The sequence below is a fragment of the Petromyzon marinus genome, chromosome 14 (assembly GCF_048934315.1).
Source record: "Petromyzon marinus isolate PM22_M1 ecotype Great Lakes invasive population chromosome 14, UKy_Petmar_22M1.pri1.0, whole genome shotgun sequence".
In the NCBI taxonomy this organism is placed as follows: Eukaryota; Metazoa; Chordata; class Hyperoartia; order Petromyzontiformes; family Petromyzontidae; genus Petromyzon; species Petromyzon marinus.
The window spans coordinates 1,548,373-1,563,826 of NC_133680.1; the positions used below are offsets into that span (position 1 = coordinate 1,548,373).

The 15,454-nt window shown below is 54.2% G+C and overlaps 1 protein-coding gene across 4 annotated transcripts; it reads right to left on the minus strand.

Moving 5' to 3' along the window:
* Nucleotide 1: 1 nt before the first annotated feature.
* On the minus strand, nucleotides 2-13,375 carry MLC1 (modulator of VRAC current 1). Of its 4 annotated transcripts, none has more exons than XM_032954454.2 (11): nucleotides 12,957-13,371; nucleotides 9,856-9,964; nucleotides 6,594-6,647; nucleotides 5,498-5,599; nucleotides 5,113-5,223; nucleotides 4,464-4,535; nucleotides 3,804-3,920; nucleotides 3,046-3,102; nucleotides 2,686-2,808; nucleotides 1,321-2,187; nucleotides 2-820 (listed from the first exon to the last, which is right to left on the minus strand). In XM_032954454.2, exons 1-11 carry the CDS (start codon nucleotides 13,005-13,007, stop codon nucleotides 513-515), a joined length of 1,971 nt encoding a protein of 656 aa, XP_032810345.2. In that variant the 5' UTR covers nucleotides 13,008-13,371; the 3' UTR covers nucleotides 2-512. The 4 variants fall into 4 exon arrangements, with proteins under 4 accessions (XP_032810345.2, XP_032810346.2, XP_032810343.2 ...); XM_032954452.2 differs by having other exon boundaries at nucleotides 638-820; nucleotides 9,848-9,964; nucleotides 12,957-13,375; XM_032954453.2 differs by having other exon boundaries at nucleotides 638-820; nucleotides 9,875-9,964; nucleotides 12,957-13,372.
* Nucleotides 13,376-15,454: the final 2,079 nt, after the last annotated feature.

Here is a 15,454-nt window from a genome sequence, read left to right on the forward strand (position 1 = left end):
GGGGGGGGGGGGGGTTGTTTATTTGATGCAGACAAACCTGCGGGTCTTTTACGGACACTTCATCGTAATCTCTACACGGGTCCAGATGGCGTGAACACGATGGCAGCCTGCGGAGTTTCAGTCGAGTCTCGGTCTGTGGACGTCATGAAGTCGTTCTCTTAATCTGGTCGACTGGAGCAGTCACGTTTAGTCAGTCAGACACTGAGTATTTCAATGTTGGTGTGAGGAGTGCTCAATTCCATACTCCCCACCCCCCCATATCAGCAGCTCAGCCAATCGGTGAACTCGGTCGATCTCGTTTAACACGCGCATAGCCAATCACCATGCGTGGTCTTCCTCGGCGCTCTGCGGTCTTGAGTGAACGTCACTAAACGACACTGAACGACCTCGGGTAGTCTGCGTCTCCGTTGCGACTCCGTGGGCTCCGCCTCGTCACGGCCGGCCAAGCTTCGGTCTGCGCTGGGCAGCAGGGGCAGCCGCGGTCGATAATCGTTCACGCGGTCACCGTCGGACTAAAACAAACGCTCAACCGACGTACCTTTTCCCGTCGCTAATGTCATCGTTAACGAGATTAACGCCGCAGCTGCAAGGGTTGGGGTGTTATGGCCGATTTGAACTATGGTAACTGCTTCTACGGACGGCGTGGAGCGACGGAAGCTGGCGCGTGTCGCCATGTTAGGAGGGGTGATGGGAGGCAGCGGTGATGGGCGGCTCGGCTGACGGAGTTGGGCTCTCTGTCGCGCCCTCGGGGAAAACATCGCGCCCCTTTCGCCTAAATGTTGTCCACAAATTTCTCCCGCAGCCTCTTGATTCTCGTTTCCTGGAGCAGAGGAGGGGCAAACGAGTATTTAGGAGCTGGTGGAGCGGAAGTGGTCGCACGCTCACTGTGGCTGGAACAGAGCATCTGCCGCTGCTGCGTAGACAGTGGTTGCACAAGTTGCGCAGTTAACAATGACCACTCGGCATGTTCGTCAGTAACACTGTGGCTTTAAAAAGAAACATAATAGGCGACGTTTTGGGGAATGGCCCTTCTTCTTCATCCTGTGTTAGGGGTTACGATTCTCCACGCAAGGGGGGTGATTGTGGGTGGGGGGGAGCGTAGTGTGGCGGTCAGCGTGCTGCGCTACAAACTCGGCGACCCACGTTCGAATCTCACTCGCAGCCGTCGGTGACAAGTATATGTACCGGTTCTGAGCCTCCTCTACATTGACGCGGCCTTGAACGAGAAACTGGCGTGGCGTGTAAGCATACGCACTGGGGAGACAAGTGGCTATTGTGTTGTGTGTATGGTGGAGTTCAGAGGGGGGGGCGGTGTGTCACCTTGCTGGGGGCTGCCCTGGCATCCCCGTGCACGTCCCGTGGGGGCGGTAGGGGCAGCAGCGCCACCGGCTTGGCGGAGGCCACCAGCAGCGAGTGCTTGCCCCTGCCGCCCGGCGACGCCAGCACGGAAAAGACGGGCGGCTTGAACCCCTTCGGCGGCGGAGAGGCTTTCCCGTTGCCGGACGCCGGCGTTTGAGATGGGGAGCCCCTCTTGGCCTGCGGCCCCTGCGTCGCCGGCACCAGCTCCGAGGAGGAGGCCTTGCGAGGGGGGGGCGGCTTGTGGGACAGAGACGACAGCGGTTGGCTCTGCGAGCCGACCGTCACGTAGAGCGCCCGCCCGCGGTCCGGGGTGGCCGGAGCCGCGGGCGGCCGGTGCTGCACGGGCGAGCGACGGTGCTCCACGCGCCGGGACTGGCCGGGCGAGGGTCTTGCGCGGGCCGGGCCCGGCGAGTCGGAGAGTCCGTGCCGGACGGGCGGATCGGACGGGAGCGAGTTGGGCCCGCCGTCGGAGGAGCCGGCGCGGCCGCCGCCTTGCGGGCGGTCTGGCGAGGGCGGGCGGCCTCCGGGGCAGTCTCGGTGGAGGTGGCGCTGCCGTCGTTGCGGAGAGCCGGGGGGCGGCTGAGCGCGGCCGCGCTCGGGGGGGTCGGAGGGCGCGGCGTACGGCGGGGCGACGCGCGACGCCGGGTCCGCGTGGTCGTAGTTGTTGAGGGCGGTGGAGTCGGAGGCCGGAGTGCAGGGCGAGTGGGTGGGCAGCAGCGGCAGCAGGGCGAGCGTTTTGTAGTTGACGCAGACGAACGTGGTGACGAGGGTCAGGGCGCTGTTGATGAGCAGAGCCACCATGATGGCCACCATCAGGATGTCGATGACCTTTTCGGGGGCGGGGGTAACATTCGGTCAACCACGCGTGCGTCTAACCGCACATCCAAGCGTCTAACCGCACGTCCAAGCATCTAACCGCAGACTTAACTAGATACCGACACGTTTATCCACGCCCAACCGAATGACTAGTCGCACGTCTAACTGGACTTCTGCACGTCTAACTGCAAGCAGAGCCTAATGTCTACACACGTTGAACCGCACACATCTCTAACTGAACATCTCACTGTGCAAACCTGAGATTGCCTTCATTCATCAGTGGGAACGCGCGCGTGAGAGTGACGGAGAATTATGTGGGGGAGCCGTGAGGATATGTAGGGAAGCTGGGGGGGTAAAGGGCATGGAGAGATGTTTAGGAGTTGGGGTGAGTGGGAGCCATGAAGAGATGTATAGGAGTTGGGGTGAGTGTGGGAGCCCTGAATAAATGTTTAGGAGCTGGGAGGGTGAGTGTGGGGGGAGAACTGTAGAGCCCCGATGGGCGGCGCGTGCCTTCATGCTGGAGTCCGGCTCCGTGAAGAGCGCGATGGAGCGTGGGAGGCTCACGCAGAGGTACCCGGCCGCAGCCGCCGTCACGGGGCTGGTGAGGCCGCTCAGCGCCAGCAGCACCTCCACCTGGCGCCACGCGGCACGCCGTGTCACTCGTGACACTGATTACACGGTCACTCCTAATGGTGTCACTCATCACGGTGTCACATCACCCGCGTCTTCCAGCGCTAAAGCTGTAACGTCTCGGCGGCACGCGGTGTCGTGCGGGAGCTCGACGCACGTCAGTGTCACGCAGCATCGTCATCATCGTCACACGGCCTCTGTCGCGTCATCCACACAGCAGGCGGGCGGCCGTGTACGTACGAGGGGCATGGACGGGTGCTCCGAGGCCACGTGTCCCGCGACAGCAGCCGGGAATCCCTGCCGCAGCAGCAGCAGCGGCAGTGGCAACAGGGGGAGCAGCAGAAGGGATGGGGAGAGAGTGAGGGGTGAGTGTGTGCGTTGTGGGGAGCGGAGGCGCAGCGGTTAGCGCATTGTGCGAAACGAACCCGGCGACCCGAGCAAGTCGAGTCCCCGCTCGCGACCAATGACAGTGGCGAATATTTGAACCGGTCCTAGGTCTCCACTAGGTCGGCTCAGCCTAAAAATGTGTACCCTGGTGCGGTGCGTGAACGTCGGCCCTGGTACTGGGCCACCCATCCCTTCGTGTGGTGTGGTGGCCTTCATAAATGCTCGCCGGTGGTGTAACGAGCGTGGGGCCCATGCTACGAGTTGGGGCCCCCCCGTGATAACCACCATGAGATCTGATTTCAACAACGGTGTCAAAGAATCGAACACTAAATTTAAAACGCGGTTAAATGTTTTTTTTCTGTGAATGCTTTCATTCACTTGCCACGCTTTGTTTTGATTTAATGAGAGCGGTAACGTTTGGCGACCGCTCTGGACAAAACAAATATTGGGGCCCCACCTGACCGAGTGCTCAATGTCGTCACTACGCCACTGGTGCTCGCGAACAGCACTTGCCCCCACAACTCTGGGAAGGCTATACGGGGGATCTTTGTCTGGGGTGCGAGTGCCTCGACTCGGTGTGGCTCTGGGTGCGTGTGGCGAGCGCCGCTCACCGCGATGAGAGTCCAGAGGCAGGCCTGCAGCGAGGCCGAGTGCGCTGACCACGGCTGAAGGGTCAGCGCCATGACCCCGCCAAAGAGGGCGAACACCCCCCCAACCACCTCCAGGGTCTGCACACAGACACGCGCAACAAAGACAAAGATCCCCCGCATAGCCTCCACGGACTTTTGCGGCAGGTGCTGTAAGCGAGTTGCAGCTCTGTGAAGGCTGGCGCGGTACACGTATGTGAGTGTCGCGTGGCGAGGACCAGGCCCGGCCGCCTTTATCTCTCCCGATGTTTCCACTGGGGAGACAAAGGCGGTCGGGCGTGGTGCTGGCGACCCACCCTTTCGTGTACCGTGCCGGCCTTTGTAGGTGCTCGCTAACGGCACTTGCCCCAACAGTCTGTTAAGGTTATACGGGGGGTATTTGTCTTTGTTGGAGAGCAAACCCACAACTTATTTACAATTGGGTACGACGTTCGTCGCTGGCGATTGCAACTAGATTCGTCATCAGGCGGGGTAGTTACAGAAGTCATTCGGGATTGCGACACGTACACATCACTGAGCTTGTTCCAGCACACTCCCACGAGCCAGGTTCCAACCTGCTGAGCTTGCACGAGGTGTGAAGAGCTCGCGGCCCAGGTTGGTTTGGCCGCAGACCGCGGTACTCACCGCGCAGAGGCGCACGGCGCGCACCGGGAAGACGTGCCCGTCCCACGCCGCGCCCTGGCTCTTCAGGTTGTACTGAAACAGTCGCACCGCCAGTCATTCATCATCACCATCATTGTTACCACCATCATCGTCATGACCACCATCATCATGACCACCATCATTACCACCATCATCATTACCATCATTACCACCACCATCATCACCGCCACCATCGTCAATCACCACCACCATCGTCAATCACCACCATCATTATTACCACCATCATTACCATCACCACCATCATCACCGCCACCATCATCAGCCATGATCTATCCCCAGCTGGATGAAGGACTGTCCAAGCCTTCGCCAAATGCCACGGTCCTGCAACAATATCTATATTGTATAGCACCAGTGCATGCGCATTATGGTCGTGCAGGTGGTGGGGACAGTGCAGGTGGTGGTAGTGCACCTGGCCTGGCACAGGCGCCGTGGTGACGTCACGGTCACTTCGTGGCGAATGGCGAGTATTGGTGGTGGTAGTGCAGGTGGTGGTGGTAGTGCAAGTGGTATTGCAGGTGGTGGTAGTGGTGATGGTGCAGGTGGTGGTGGTAGTGCAAGTGGTGGTGGTAGTGCAAGTGGTGGTAGTCCAGGTGGTGGTGGTGGTAGTTACAGATCTGCTGACGGCCCCAGGGCAGCAGCGCTGGCGGGCACGCACCACCAGCAGCAAGTGCACCACCACGAGCATCTCCAGCAGGAGCAGCAGCAGTAGGTTCGTGTTGATCTGCAAGACGCGCCGCGTCCCCGTGGTGAGCGGTGTCTCTGGTGAGTGGCGAGCAAGGTCTAATAAATGGTGAGTGGTGTCTGGTGGGTGGTGTGGTGAGTGATGTCTCTGGCTAGGAACGAGTTGTGTCTGGTCAATGCGTGGGTGATGACTCGTAAGTCGTTAGACCGAGGCGTGACGCTACAACATGGTAAAAGCTCGTGGTTGTTGTTGCTGATGGTGGTGGTGGTGGCTCTAGAGGGGTTGGTGTACTCGCGACAGGAGCGGGGCTTACGCTGAGCATGGAGGGCCGAGCCACCAGCATGCACCCGTACCACAGGAGGCACAGGGTGCTCATGGTGAACGTGCTCACGGCCAGCAGGTGAAAGCAGCTCACCTGGCACACAGAGAAGATCAAGATCACCCGCGTAGCCTTTAATAGACTTGTGGCAAGTGCTGTTAGCGAGCACCTACGAAGGCCGGAGCGGCACACGACGGGGTGATGTGGCCAGGACCACGCCTGGCCCACTTTCTCTCCCCAGTGCCGATGATTACACACAGCTCCAGGTAGTAATTTTATGCTGAGTTGACCTAGGGGAGGCCAAGGACCGGCTCAGATATTCGTCACTGGCGTCGGTGGCCCGTGAAAGGGGAATCGTACTCGAGTCGCCAAGTTCGGTAGCGCAGCACTAACCACTGCACCACCGCTCCCTGCACGCACTTACGAAAGAGCACGTCCAAGGCAACGTGAGCCTCGCGTGCACACGCACAGAGGCGACGCCGACCTCGCCTGAGCGCAAGGCGACTAACGGTCGATCCCCCACCCACCGCGGAGATTTTCAGGGGTGGGTAACGTCCGGCCCGCGGGCCATATGAGGCCCGCGAAATCATTTGTTGTGGCCCTGCCAAGGCAACCGCAGGCGGGACTCGAAATTCAATAAATCTAGGAGCAAATCTGGAAAAGCAGTTGCGAGTAGCAACATCATCAATACAAGCTAACATCACCACACCTCACCAAAGAGAAGCAGTTCCAGCCATCACATTAGGGGTGAGTTAATTAAATGTTTGACCAAATATAACAGGCTAATTTTTAAGTTGGTAATTTTGGATGGCCCGCGAAGGATGTTATAAATATCCAAATGGCCCTTGGCAGAAAAAAGGTTCGCCACCCCTGGATTAAAGTGACGCACGACCTCGTTCCCAATTGCCTCCTCCGCGATCGCGCTCTCGGCGTCACGCCGTCGGACGAAACATCCGCAAAAGGTGCTCGGCTAACAACAGACTTGCTCCGACTGTCTGGCAGCGGCTACACGGCGGAGGCTCCTTGACTCTGGGTGAGCGTGGCGGTGACGGGCACGGTGTCCGCTGGCGGGCGGACGTGCGGTGCCCACCAGACAGGTCTTCCTCGAGCCGATGTAGAGGTGCACCGTGGCCGCAGGGATGCACTGCGCACGCACAGGGGTGGCATCGACAGCCGTCAACGTCAACCCACGGCGCGGTTCGCGGGTCGCGCATCGCCGTAGCACTGGAAATCGTCGCTCCGGGCCTGGGGTCCAAATCTAAAACTTTTACGAGCCGAGCCCGCAGCCGCTTGTCGTGTAACGCTTGCGTGTTCGGTCGAGGCTGCGGCGCAACTGTCGAGCAGCGTGCAGGCGGTGAAACTGCACCGGGGCCCAACCAGAATCATCAGGCATTTGCCAGAATTGCAGCACTGGTTCAGCACAAGGCAAACTATGGATTGATTCCGGCGTCTCATCAGCAGAGTCGGTCTTTGCTTTGAACCAAAGCTGGTGAACTGCCAGATGTACCGAGGCAATATATACGACCTGCTTCGACACAAATCTATAAACTATATAATATAATTACACAACACAATATAAAGATCGGACGCTTGCGTGGTGAATCCGGTCGCCAGCGTTTGCCTGGTAAGAAAGAAATAGTTACGTTTTATTTGTATATATTAAATTTAGATTTAAAGCTTTTGTGACTGCAGAGATTCATATTCTTGGTTCTTTCGGTAAAGTCACGTAGAAGGGAAACAATAAAATAATAAAAAATATGAAACAATATAATTCTCACGACGTTTCGACTGCAACACAAGCAATCATCCTCAGGTGTGAAAACCACAACAAGAAAATTTGAAATTTTCTTGTGATTTTCACACCTGATGATGATTGCTTATGTTATTTTATTGTTTCCCTTCTACCACAACAAGAAAATTTGAAATTTTCTTGTTGTGGTTTTCACACCTGATGATGATTGCTTGTGTTGCAGTCGAAACGTCGTGAGAATTTTATTGTTTTATATTTTTATTATTTTATTGTTTCCCTTCTACGTGACTTTACTGAAAGAACCAAGAATATGTATACAGTGAGGGAAAAAAGTATTTGATCCCCTGCTGATTTTGTACGTTTGCCCACTGACAAAGAAATTATCAGTCTATCATTTTAATGGTAGGTTTATTTGAACAGTGACAGACAGAATAACAAAAAAATCCAGAAAAACGCATGTCAAAAATGTTATAAATTGATTTGCATTTTAATGAGGGAAATAAGCATTTGACCCCCTCTCAATCAGAAAGATTTCTGGCTCCCAGGTTTCTTTTATAGAGGTAACGAGCTGAGATTAGGAGCACACTCTTAAAGGGAGTGCTCCTAATCTCAGCTTGTTACCTGTATAAAAGATACCTGTCCACAGAAGCAATCAATCAGATTCCAAACTCTCCACCATGGCCAAGACCAAGGACTCTCCAAGGATGTCAGGGACAAGATTGTAGACCTACACAAGGCTGGAATGGGCTACAAGACCATTGCCAAGCAGCTTGGTGAGAAGGTGACAACAGTTGGTGCGATTATTCGCAAATGGAAGAAGCACAAAAGAATTGTCAATCTCCCTCGGCCTGGGGCTGCATGCAAGATCTCACCTCGTGGAGTTGCAATGATCATGAGAACGGTGAGGAATCAGCCCAGAACTACACGGGAGGATCTTGTCAATGATCTCAAGGCAGCTGGGACCATAGTCACCAAGAAAACAATTCGTAACACACTACGCCGTGAAGGACTGAAATCTTGCAGCGCCCGCAAGGTCCCCCTGCTCAAGAAAGCACACATACATGCCCGTCTGAAGTTTGCCAATGAACATCTGAATGATTCAGAGGACAACTGGGTGAAAGTGTTGTGGTCAGATGAGACCAAAATGGAGCTCTTTGGCATCAACTCAACTCGCCGTGTTAGGAGGAGGAGGAATGCTGCCTATGACCCCAAGAACACCATCCCCACCGCCAAACATGGAGGTGGAAACATTATGCTTTGGGGGTGTTTTTCTGCTAAGGGGACAGGTCAACTTCACCGCATCAAAGGGACGATGGACGGGGCCATGTACCGTCAAATCTTGGGTGAGAACCTCCTTCCCTCAGCCAGGGCATTGAAAATGGGTCGTGGATGGGTATTCCAGCATGACAATGACCCAAAACACACGGCCAAGGCAACAAAGGAGTGGCTCAAGAAGAAGCACATTAAGGTCCTGGAGTGGCCTAGCCAGTCTCCAGACCTTAATCCCATAGAAAATCTGTGGAGGGAGCTGAAGGTTCGAGTTGCCAAACGTCAGCCTCGAAACCTTAATGACTTGGAGAAGATCTGCAAAGAGGAGTGGGACAAAATCCCTCCTTAGATGTGTGCAAACCTGGTGGCCAACTACAAGAAACATCTGACCTCTGTGATTGCCAACAAGGGTTTTTCCACCAAGTACCAAGTCATGTTTTGCAGAGGGGTCAAATACTTATTTCCCTCATTAAAATGCAAATCAATTTATAACATTTTTGACATGCGTTTTTCTGGATTTTTTTGTTGTTATTCTGTCTCTCACTGTTCAAATAAACCTACCATTAAAATTATAGACTGATCATTTCTTTGTCAGTGGGCAAACGTACAAAATTAGCAGGGGATCAAATATTTTTTCCCTCACTGTATATATTGTTAAGTGATTTGTTTACCTTGACTGCACTTTGCACTCCTCTCGTGTTTGTGTGCTGTTGTTGTAACGTTCTCACCCGCCCCTACTGGACGTCTGTGAAAAGAGCTTCATAGCTCATCGGATTCCTCCTGCAATATAAATAAAGATTCTGGTTCGAATTCTGATCTCGTGTGTCAAGAGGAGAGGAGCGGCTCCGCGAGTGGCGTCGTGCAACCCGTGTCCTCACGTGCAACCCGCGTCCTCACGTGGAACCCGCGTCCTCACGTGGAACCCGTGTCCCCACGTGCAACCTGTGTTCCCACGTGCAACCCGTGTCCCCACGTGCAACCCGCGTCCTCACGTGGAACCCGCGTCCTCACGTGGAACCCGCATCCTCACGTGGAACACGTGTCCTCACGTGCAACCCGCGTCCTCACGTGGAACCCAGGTCCTCACGTGCAACCCGTGTCCTCACGTGCAACCCGTGTCCTCACGTGGAACCCGCGTCCTCACGTGCAACACGTGTCCTCACGTGCAACCTGCGTCCTACGTGTAACCTGCGTCCTCACATGGAACCCGCGTCCTCACGTGGAACCTGCATCCTCACGTGCAACACGTGTCCTCACGTGGAACCCGCGTCCTCACGTGCAACCCGCGTCCTCACGTGCAACCCGCGTCCTCACGTGGAACCCGCATCCTCACGTGGAACCCGTGTCCTCACCACGGCGCCCGCACAGCGCAGGTAGCCCACATCTTCAGGCCCCAGGCAGCCCGTGTACACGCTGGCACCCGACACCAGCCAGAGCGCCACCTGCACACGCGAAGAACCCAGGGCCACCGCTCGAAACGTCGCCCTATCACGGCGTGCTTGGGCTAACGTTGGCATGACATTTGAACCGTTGGACCAACATTCCGTATTTACTGGGGATATACGCTTATATATATTTAAAAAGAAGAGTTGTCGACGTTTTATGAGCATACGCAGGGATTAATTTCAGCCGGTGCTGCCCGGGACTGAGCTCCTGAAAATATTTCCAAACCTCGACTTGTATCGTAAAAAAAAACTGTTAAGGGGCCAAGTCCGGGGTGGGGGGTCGGGTTAGGGTGGATGGGGGGCTCCCCCATCCACCCCCCCCCCCCCCGGAAAACATGCCATGAAAAATGTTTACTTAAAACTTTCGTGACTGCAGGAATTCATATTCTTTGGTTCTTTCGGTAAAGTCACGTAGATAGAAAAATAAAATAAAAATAAGTGAATAAAATAATAAAAATAAAGTAAAAAACTAAAAAACACTCATGTAGACTGTAGCCTGGTTCTTAATCGGAGTGAGTGTACTGCCAGTCTATAATGTAGACTTAGCTGGTTATTAAGTTTGGTGAGTGTACTGGTAGTCTATAATGTAGACTGTAGCCTGGTTCTTAACCTCGGTGAGCGTGCTGGCAGTCTATAATGTAGACTGCAGCCTGGTTGTTAACATCGGTGAGCGTACTGGCAGTCTATAATGTAGACTGTAGCCTGGTTCTAAACCTCGATGAGCGTACTGGCAGTCTATAATGTAGACTGTAGCCTGGTTCTTAACCTCGGTGAGCGTACTGGCATTCTATAATGTAGACTGTAGCCTGATTTTCAAGCTGATGAGCGTATTGGCAGTCTGTAATGTAGACTGTAGCAATGGTTATTAAAAACTGAGTGAGGTGACGACCGCTTGTGTTGCGATCGAAACGTTGTGGCTTTTTGTTTTTTATCTTATTTTTTATTACTGAAAGAACCAATAATAAGTCTACATTATAGACTGCCAGTACGCTCACTCAGGTTAAGAACCAGTCTACAGTCTACTTTACAGACTGCCAATACTCTCACCAGCTTAAAAACCAGGCTACAGTCTACATTATAGACTGCCAGTACACTCAATCAGTTTAATAACCATTGCTACAGTCTGCATTACAGACTGTCAGTACACTCACCGGATTAAAAACCAGGTTACAGTCTACATTATATACTGCCAGTACACTCACCGAGGTTAAGAACCAGGCTACAGTCTATATTATATACTGCCAGTACACTCACCGAGGTTAAGAACCAGGCTACATTTTGATTTAAAGCTTTCGTGACTGCAGTAATTCATATTCTTAGTTCTTTCGGTAAAGTCACGTTGAAGGGAAACAATAAAATAATAAAATATATATTAAACAATAAAAATTCTCACGACGTTTATTGTTTTATATATATTTTATTATTTTATTGTTTCCCTTCAACGTGACTTTACCGAAAGAACTAAGAATATGAACCAGGCTACAGTCTACGTTATAGACTGCCAGTACACTCACCGAGGTTAAGAGCCAGGCTACAGTCTACATTATAGACTGCCAGTACACTCACTGAGGTTAAGAGTCAAGTTACAGTCTACATTATAGACTGCCAGTACACTCACCGAGGTTAAGAACCAGGCTACAGTCTACGTTATAGACTGCCAGTACACTCACCGAGGTTAAGAACCAGGCTACAGTCTCCATTAGTGTTTTTTATTCACTTTATTTTTTTATTATTATTTTTCTATCTACGTGACTTTACCGAAATAACCAAAGTATATGCCATGAGAAATGAATGCCCGAGCACACGTGGTTACGGTAAGGAGGTTGTGGGCAGGCGAAGCAACAGGCGTCAAAGTCAATTCTCCCTGCTTGACTGAGCATTGAGGTGCATTTGGTGCGTATCTCCTGTTCACATCTCTGCAGAGTCAGTGGAGGGAATTCCACAGTCATATGGCGGGGGCGAATCTGTCCCATAGGACAACCACTGTTTACTTCCCCACAACGCGATACTTATTTTAATCAACTCCGAAAAGACGATGGGCTGAGACGAAGTTCAACATACATACAAGCAACGCAATGACGCTCACCCCGAGCTCTCATTACTCTGACAGTGCATTGTCTTTGTTCTGTACGCCTTTTGGCGTCCTCTGGTCTAACACCGTTTGAGACGAGGCTCAAAAGAAAGCTGTCTCTGGTGTGGACCAATCAGTTTCAAAGACAATGCAGATATTATCAGAATGTTTTGTTTGCATGTTCACCACAAGTATTGTGGTTAATGCAGACATGATTCCTTGCAAAAGGTTTTAGTTTGGTGTTTTAACAACTCAACACCTGTTTTGTTGCCAGATAAAAGGGGGAAAACCTATTCTCATATTTTGGTACTGGCAAAGGAGGTCCCATGATGTAGAAGCAACGCAAAGTTGACACTAACACATACACAAACCTGTCAACCCCTTATCAGTTACCTTATTACAGACCAATTCAGATCTTATTAGTCACCCCGTGTCCTTATAAAGCTCAATGTTCATCCTACAAAGTCCCATCACAAAGGAAGAAACACAATCAAATAGACAAAAAAATGTGTTTGCCCGTAATTGAAACGTCTGTACGCCGCATGGACCTGAAAACTCAATTTCCCTGCACAAGAATACGGGGCAAACCGTCTGGTTGACAGGGTAGGCATACAGTATATATACTGCATATATACTGTAAAGTATACCGCAGGCAATCGCGACTGATGTGGATTCTAATCGTGTTCTAGATGGGCTAAGACGCTGCGAATTGAACAAATCGTCGAATCGAGTCGCAAACTCCATCACCGCGCCGCAGGAGGGGTGGGGGCGGTGGTCGATGTCAGTGACGGGGCAGGTCCCAGGCGAGACACGCCAGCAAGGAGATTGGTCTCTCGTTACAGCTCCACCATGACCGCCAGGAGGAGGATGATGATGATGAGGAAGGTGCCGCCTCCAACTCCCTCGTGTCTCACTCACCCCGATCGCGATGTTCGTGGTCGCCGCCACTGTCTGAGCGCACGAGGCCATTGGCCTGGCCGGGAGTCGTCCCTGAGGAGGGTCCCCTCGCCGCGCCACCTGGTCGCTATGTAGACCCCCTCGCCGCCTCTTCTCGCTTCTATAAAGGTCCCCTCACTCTATCGCCTGTTCGCTGTTAGGTCCCCTTGCTCCGCCTCCTGATCTCTGAGGTTCCCCCGGCTGACACGAAGGTCTTCTCGCTCCGTCTGCTCGTCGCCTCCGATATTCAGTGATCACCTCGCTCCATCTCCTCGCCACTATGCAGGTCACCCCCCCGCCCCGCCCCCTGCCCACCTCGCTGCCTCCTCCGCTCCTCTGACTCCGTCTCTCGCTCCGTCCCCGCCGCTCGCTATGAGGGTGCCCCGCTCCTTCCTCTGGCTGTACCGCGGTGACCCCAGGACTCCCCGTGTGCCCCCCTCTCTTACCCCGTGCCCCCCCTATTACCCCCCCACCCGTCCTTCTTACCCCGTGCCCCCCTCCCTATTACCCCCCACCCGCCCCTCTTACCCCGTGCCCCCCCTATTACCCCCCCACCCGCCCCTCTTACCCCGTGCCCCCCTCCCTATTACCCCCCCACCCGCCCTTCTTATCCCGTGCCCCCCTCCCTATTACCCCCCCACCCGCCCCTCTTACCCCGTGCCCCCCTCCCTATTACCCCCCACCCGCCCCTCTTACTCCGTGCCCCCCTCCCTATTACCCCCCCACCCGCCCCTCTTACCCCGTGCCCCCCTCCCCTCTTGCTCGTCTCCCTCCGTGGCGCCACAAAGGCGCGAGTGCTGCTAGAGCCGAGAGCCGTTTCCATGGCTCGGATCGGCTTGGCTCGAATACTGATGAGGGCAGCTTGGCCACAGCCTGGGGGGGGTCCCTGCCAGGGCCCCCTCGCTGAAGGTCGTCTCCTCGCTCAGGTCCCCTCGTCACGGTGTGCCCCTTATCATCGTCAGGCCACCTCGTTAGTCGACCCCCCCTCTGGAGGACTCGGAGCCTGTTGTTGTTGTTGCTGCTCGCTCCGCCACGCGAGTTCGTTTCTACAGTCCCCTTGCCACTGCTGGATGAAGGCCTCCTCAAGCCCGGTCGGTCATGGGGAGGTTGTTTGGCCATACTTCACCACGCTGGCCTGATCTCGTTGGCCAAGGTGGCGGGATAGAGGGACTGGAGAGGGTGGGGCAGGGCTGGAGCCAAGGACCGCCTCCGATATCGATCGCCGTGGATTTTAGGGACTAGAACTCGGATCGCTGGGTTCGCAGCGCAGCGTGGTGGCCGGAGCGCCACCGCTCCTAACCCGCACACGAAGCGCCACGAGGTCAGTCGGACCAGTCAACGGGGGTGGCAGGGCCATCCATAGCCCCGCACCTTCAGTGTCTCAACCCTGCGAGTTGGATTGAGCCGCTAAGAGCAGCGCTGTCACTGTGCAGCGCGGTAATCATTGCGCCAAGGCCCCTCCTTCATGTCAATGCCCCCCCCTCCATTCCTCCTCTCTCCAATTACCCCCCCCCCATACCCCTGCCCCAAAAAACCCTCAAAGTATCCGTCTGCTCTAAAAGAAATGGCCCTTCCTCACAGCGCGTTACTCGAGAGGCCAGGAGCAGAGAGACAGAGTGGAGATTCAGAGTTGGAGGCTCTGATGAGAATTACATTTTAAACTTACTTTCCGATTACCACTTGTTGTTTTAATAGGCACGTACATAGCGACACTAACAGTGGCTATTGAGTAACGGACAAAGCCCCTTCAATAAAATCACACAAGTGTTACCGATAAATGATAAACGAATTCAAAAACATTATAATTGGCGTAGCTCCCTTGAATGAATTCCCTCTCGGGCCGAGCGAACGCTTTGCAAGTCCCCCCCCCCACCCCCTCGTCCCCCACTCGCCCCGCCCCCCTCCTCGTGACAGGTCACGGATCGCAACGTGCACCGCGCCTCACCTGGCTGACTGGCGCGCGTGCGTCTGTGCAGGTGGAGATGTGCAGGTTTTGGGCACGTGCAGCGGTGAGTCCAGCATCGTGGTTATCGCGCTGGGCTACAAACCAGGCGATCCAAGTTCGATTTACGCTCATGGCCAACACCGGATCTGAACAGGTCATGGACCTGCCCTAGGTCGGCTCAGCCTCGAGTGAGTATCTGGTGCGGCGTGTAATCATTGCTATTCAGGAGACAAAGGCGGCCGGGCGTGGTGTTGACCAGCCACCCCCTCGTGTGTCGTTCAGGTCTCGCGAACAGCACTAGCCCCAATATTATTTTAAGGCTATACGGGGTTATTTGTCTTTGTAGATAGCTGTGCAGGGCTGAGTCTGCGCCGGTGTGAGTGGGCGCAGTTTGGAGTCAATGTACTCTTTTTCAGGAGGGTCGTGCTACTGCTGCATTGGGGTGTTCATTTATAAGATGTTTGTTTATTATTATTATTATACCACGTGGGAGGAAACCGGAGCACCTTCAGAAAACCCACGCCTTGCAAGAGGG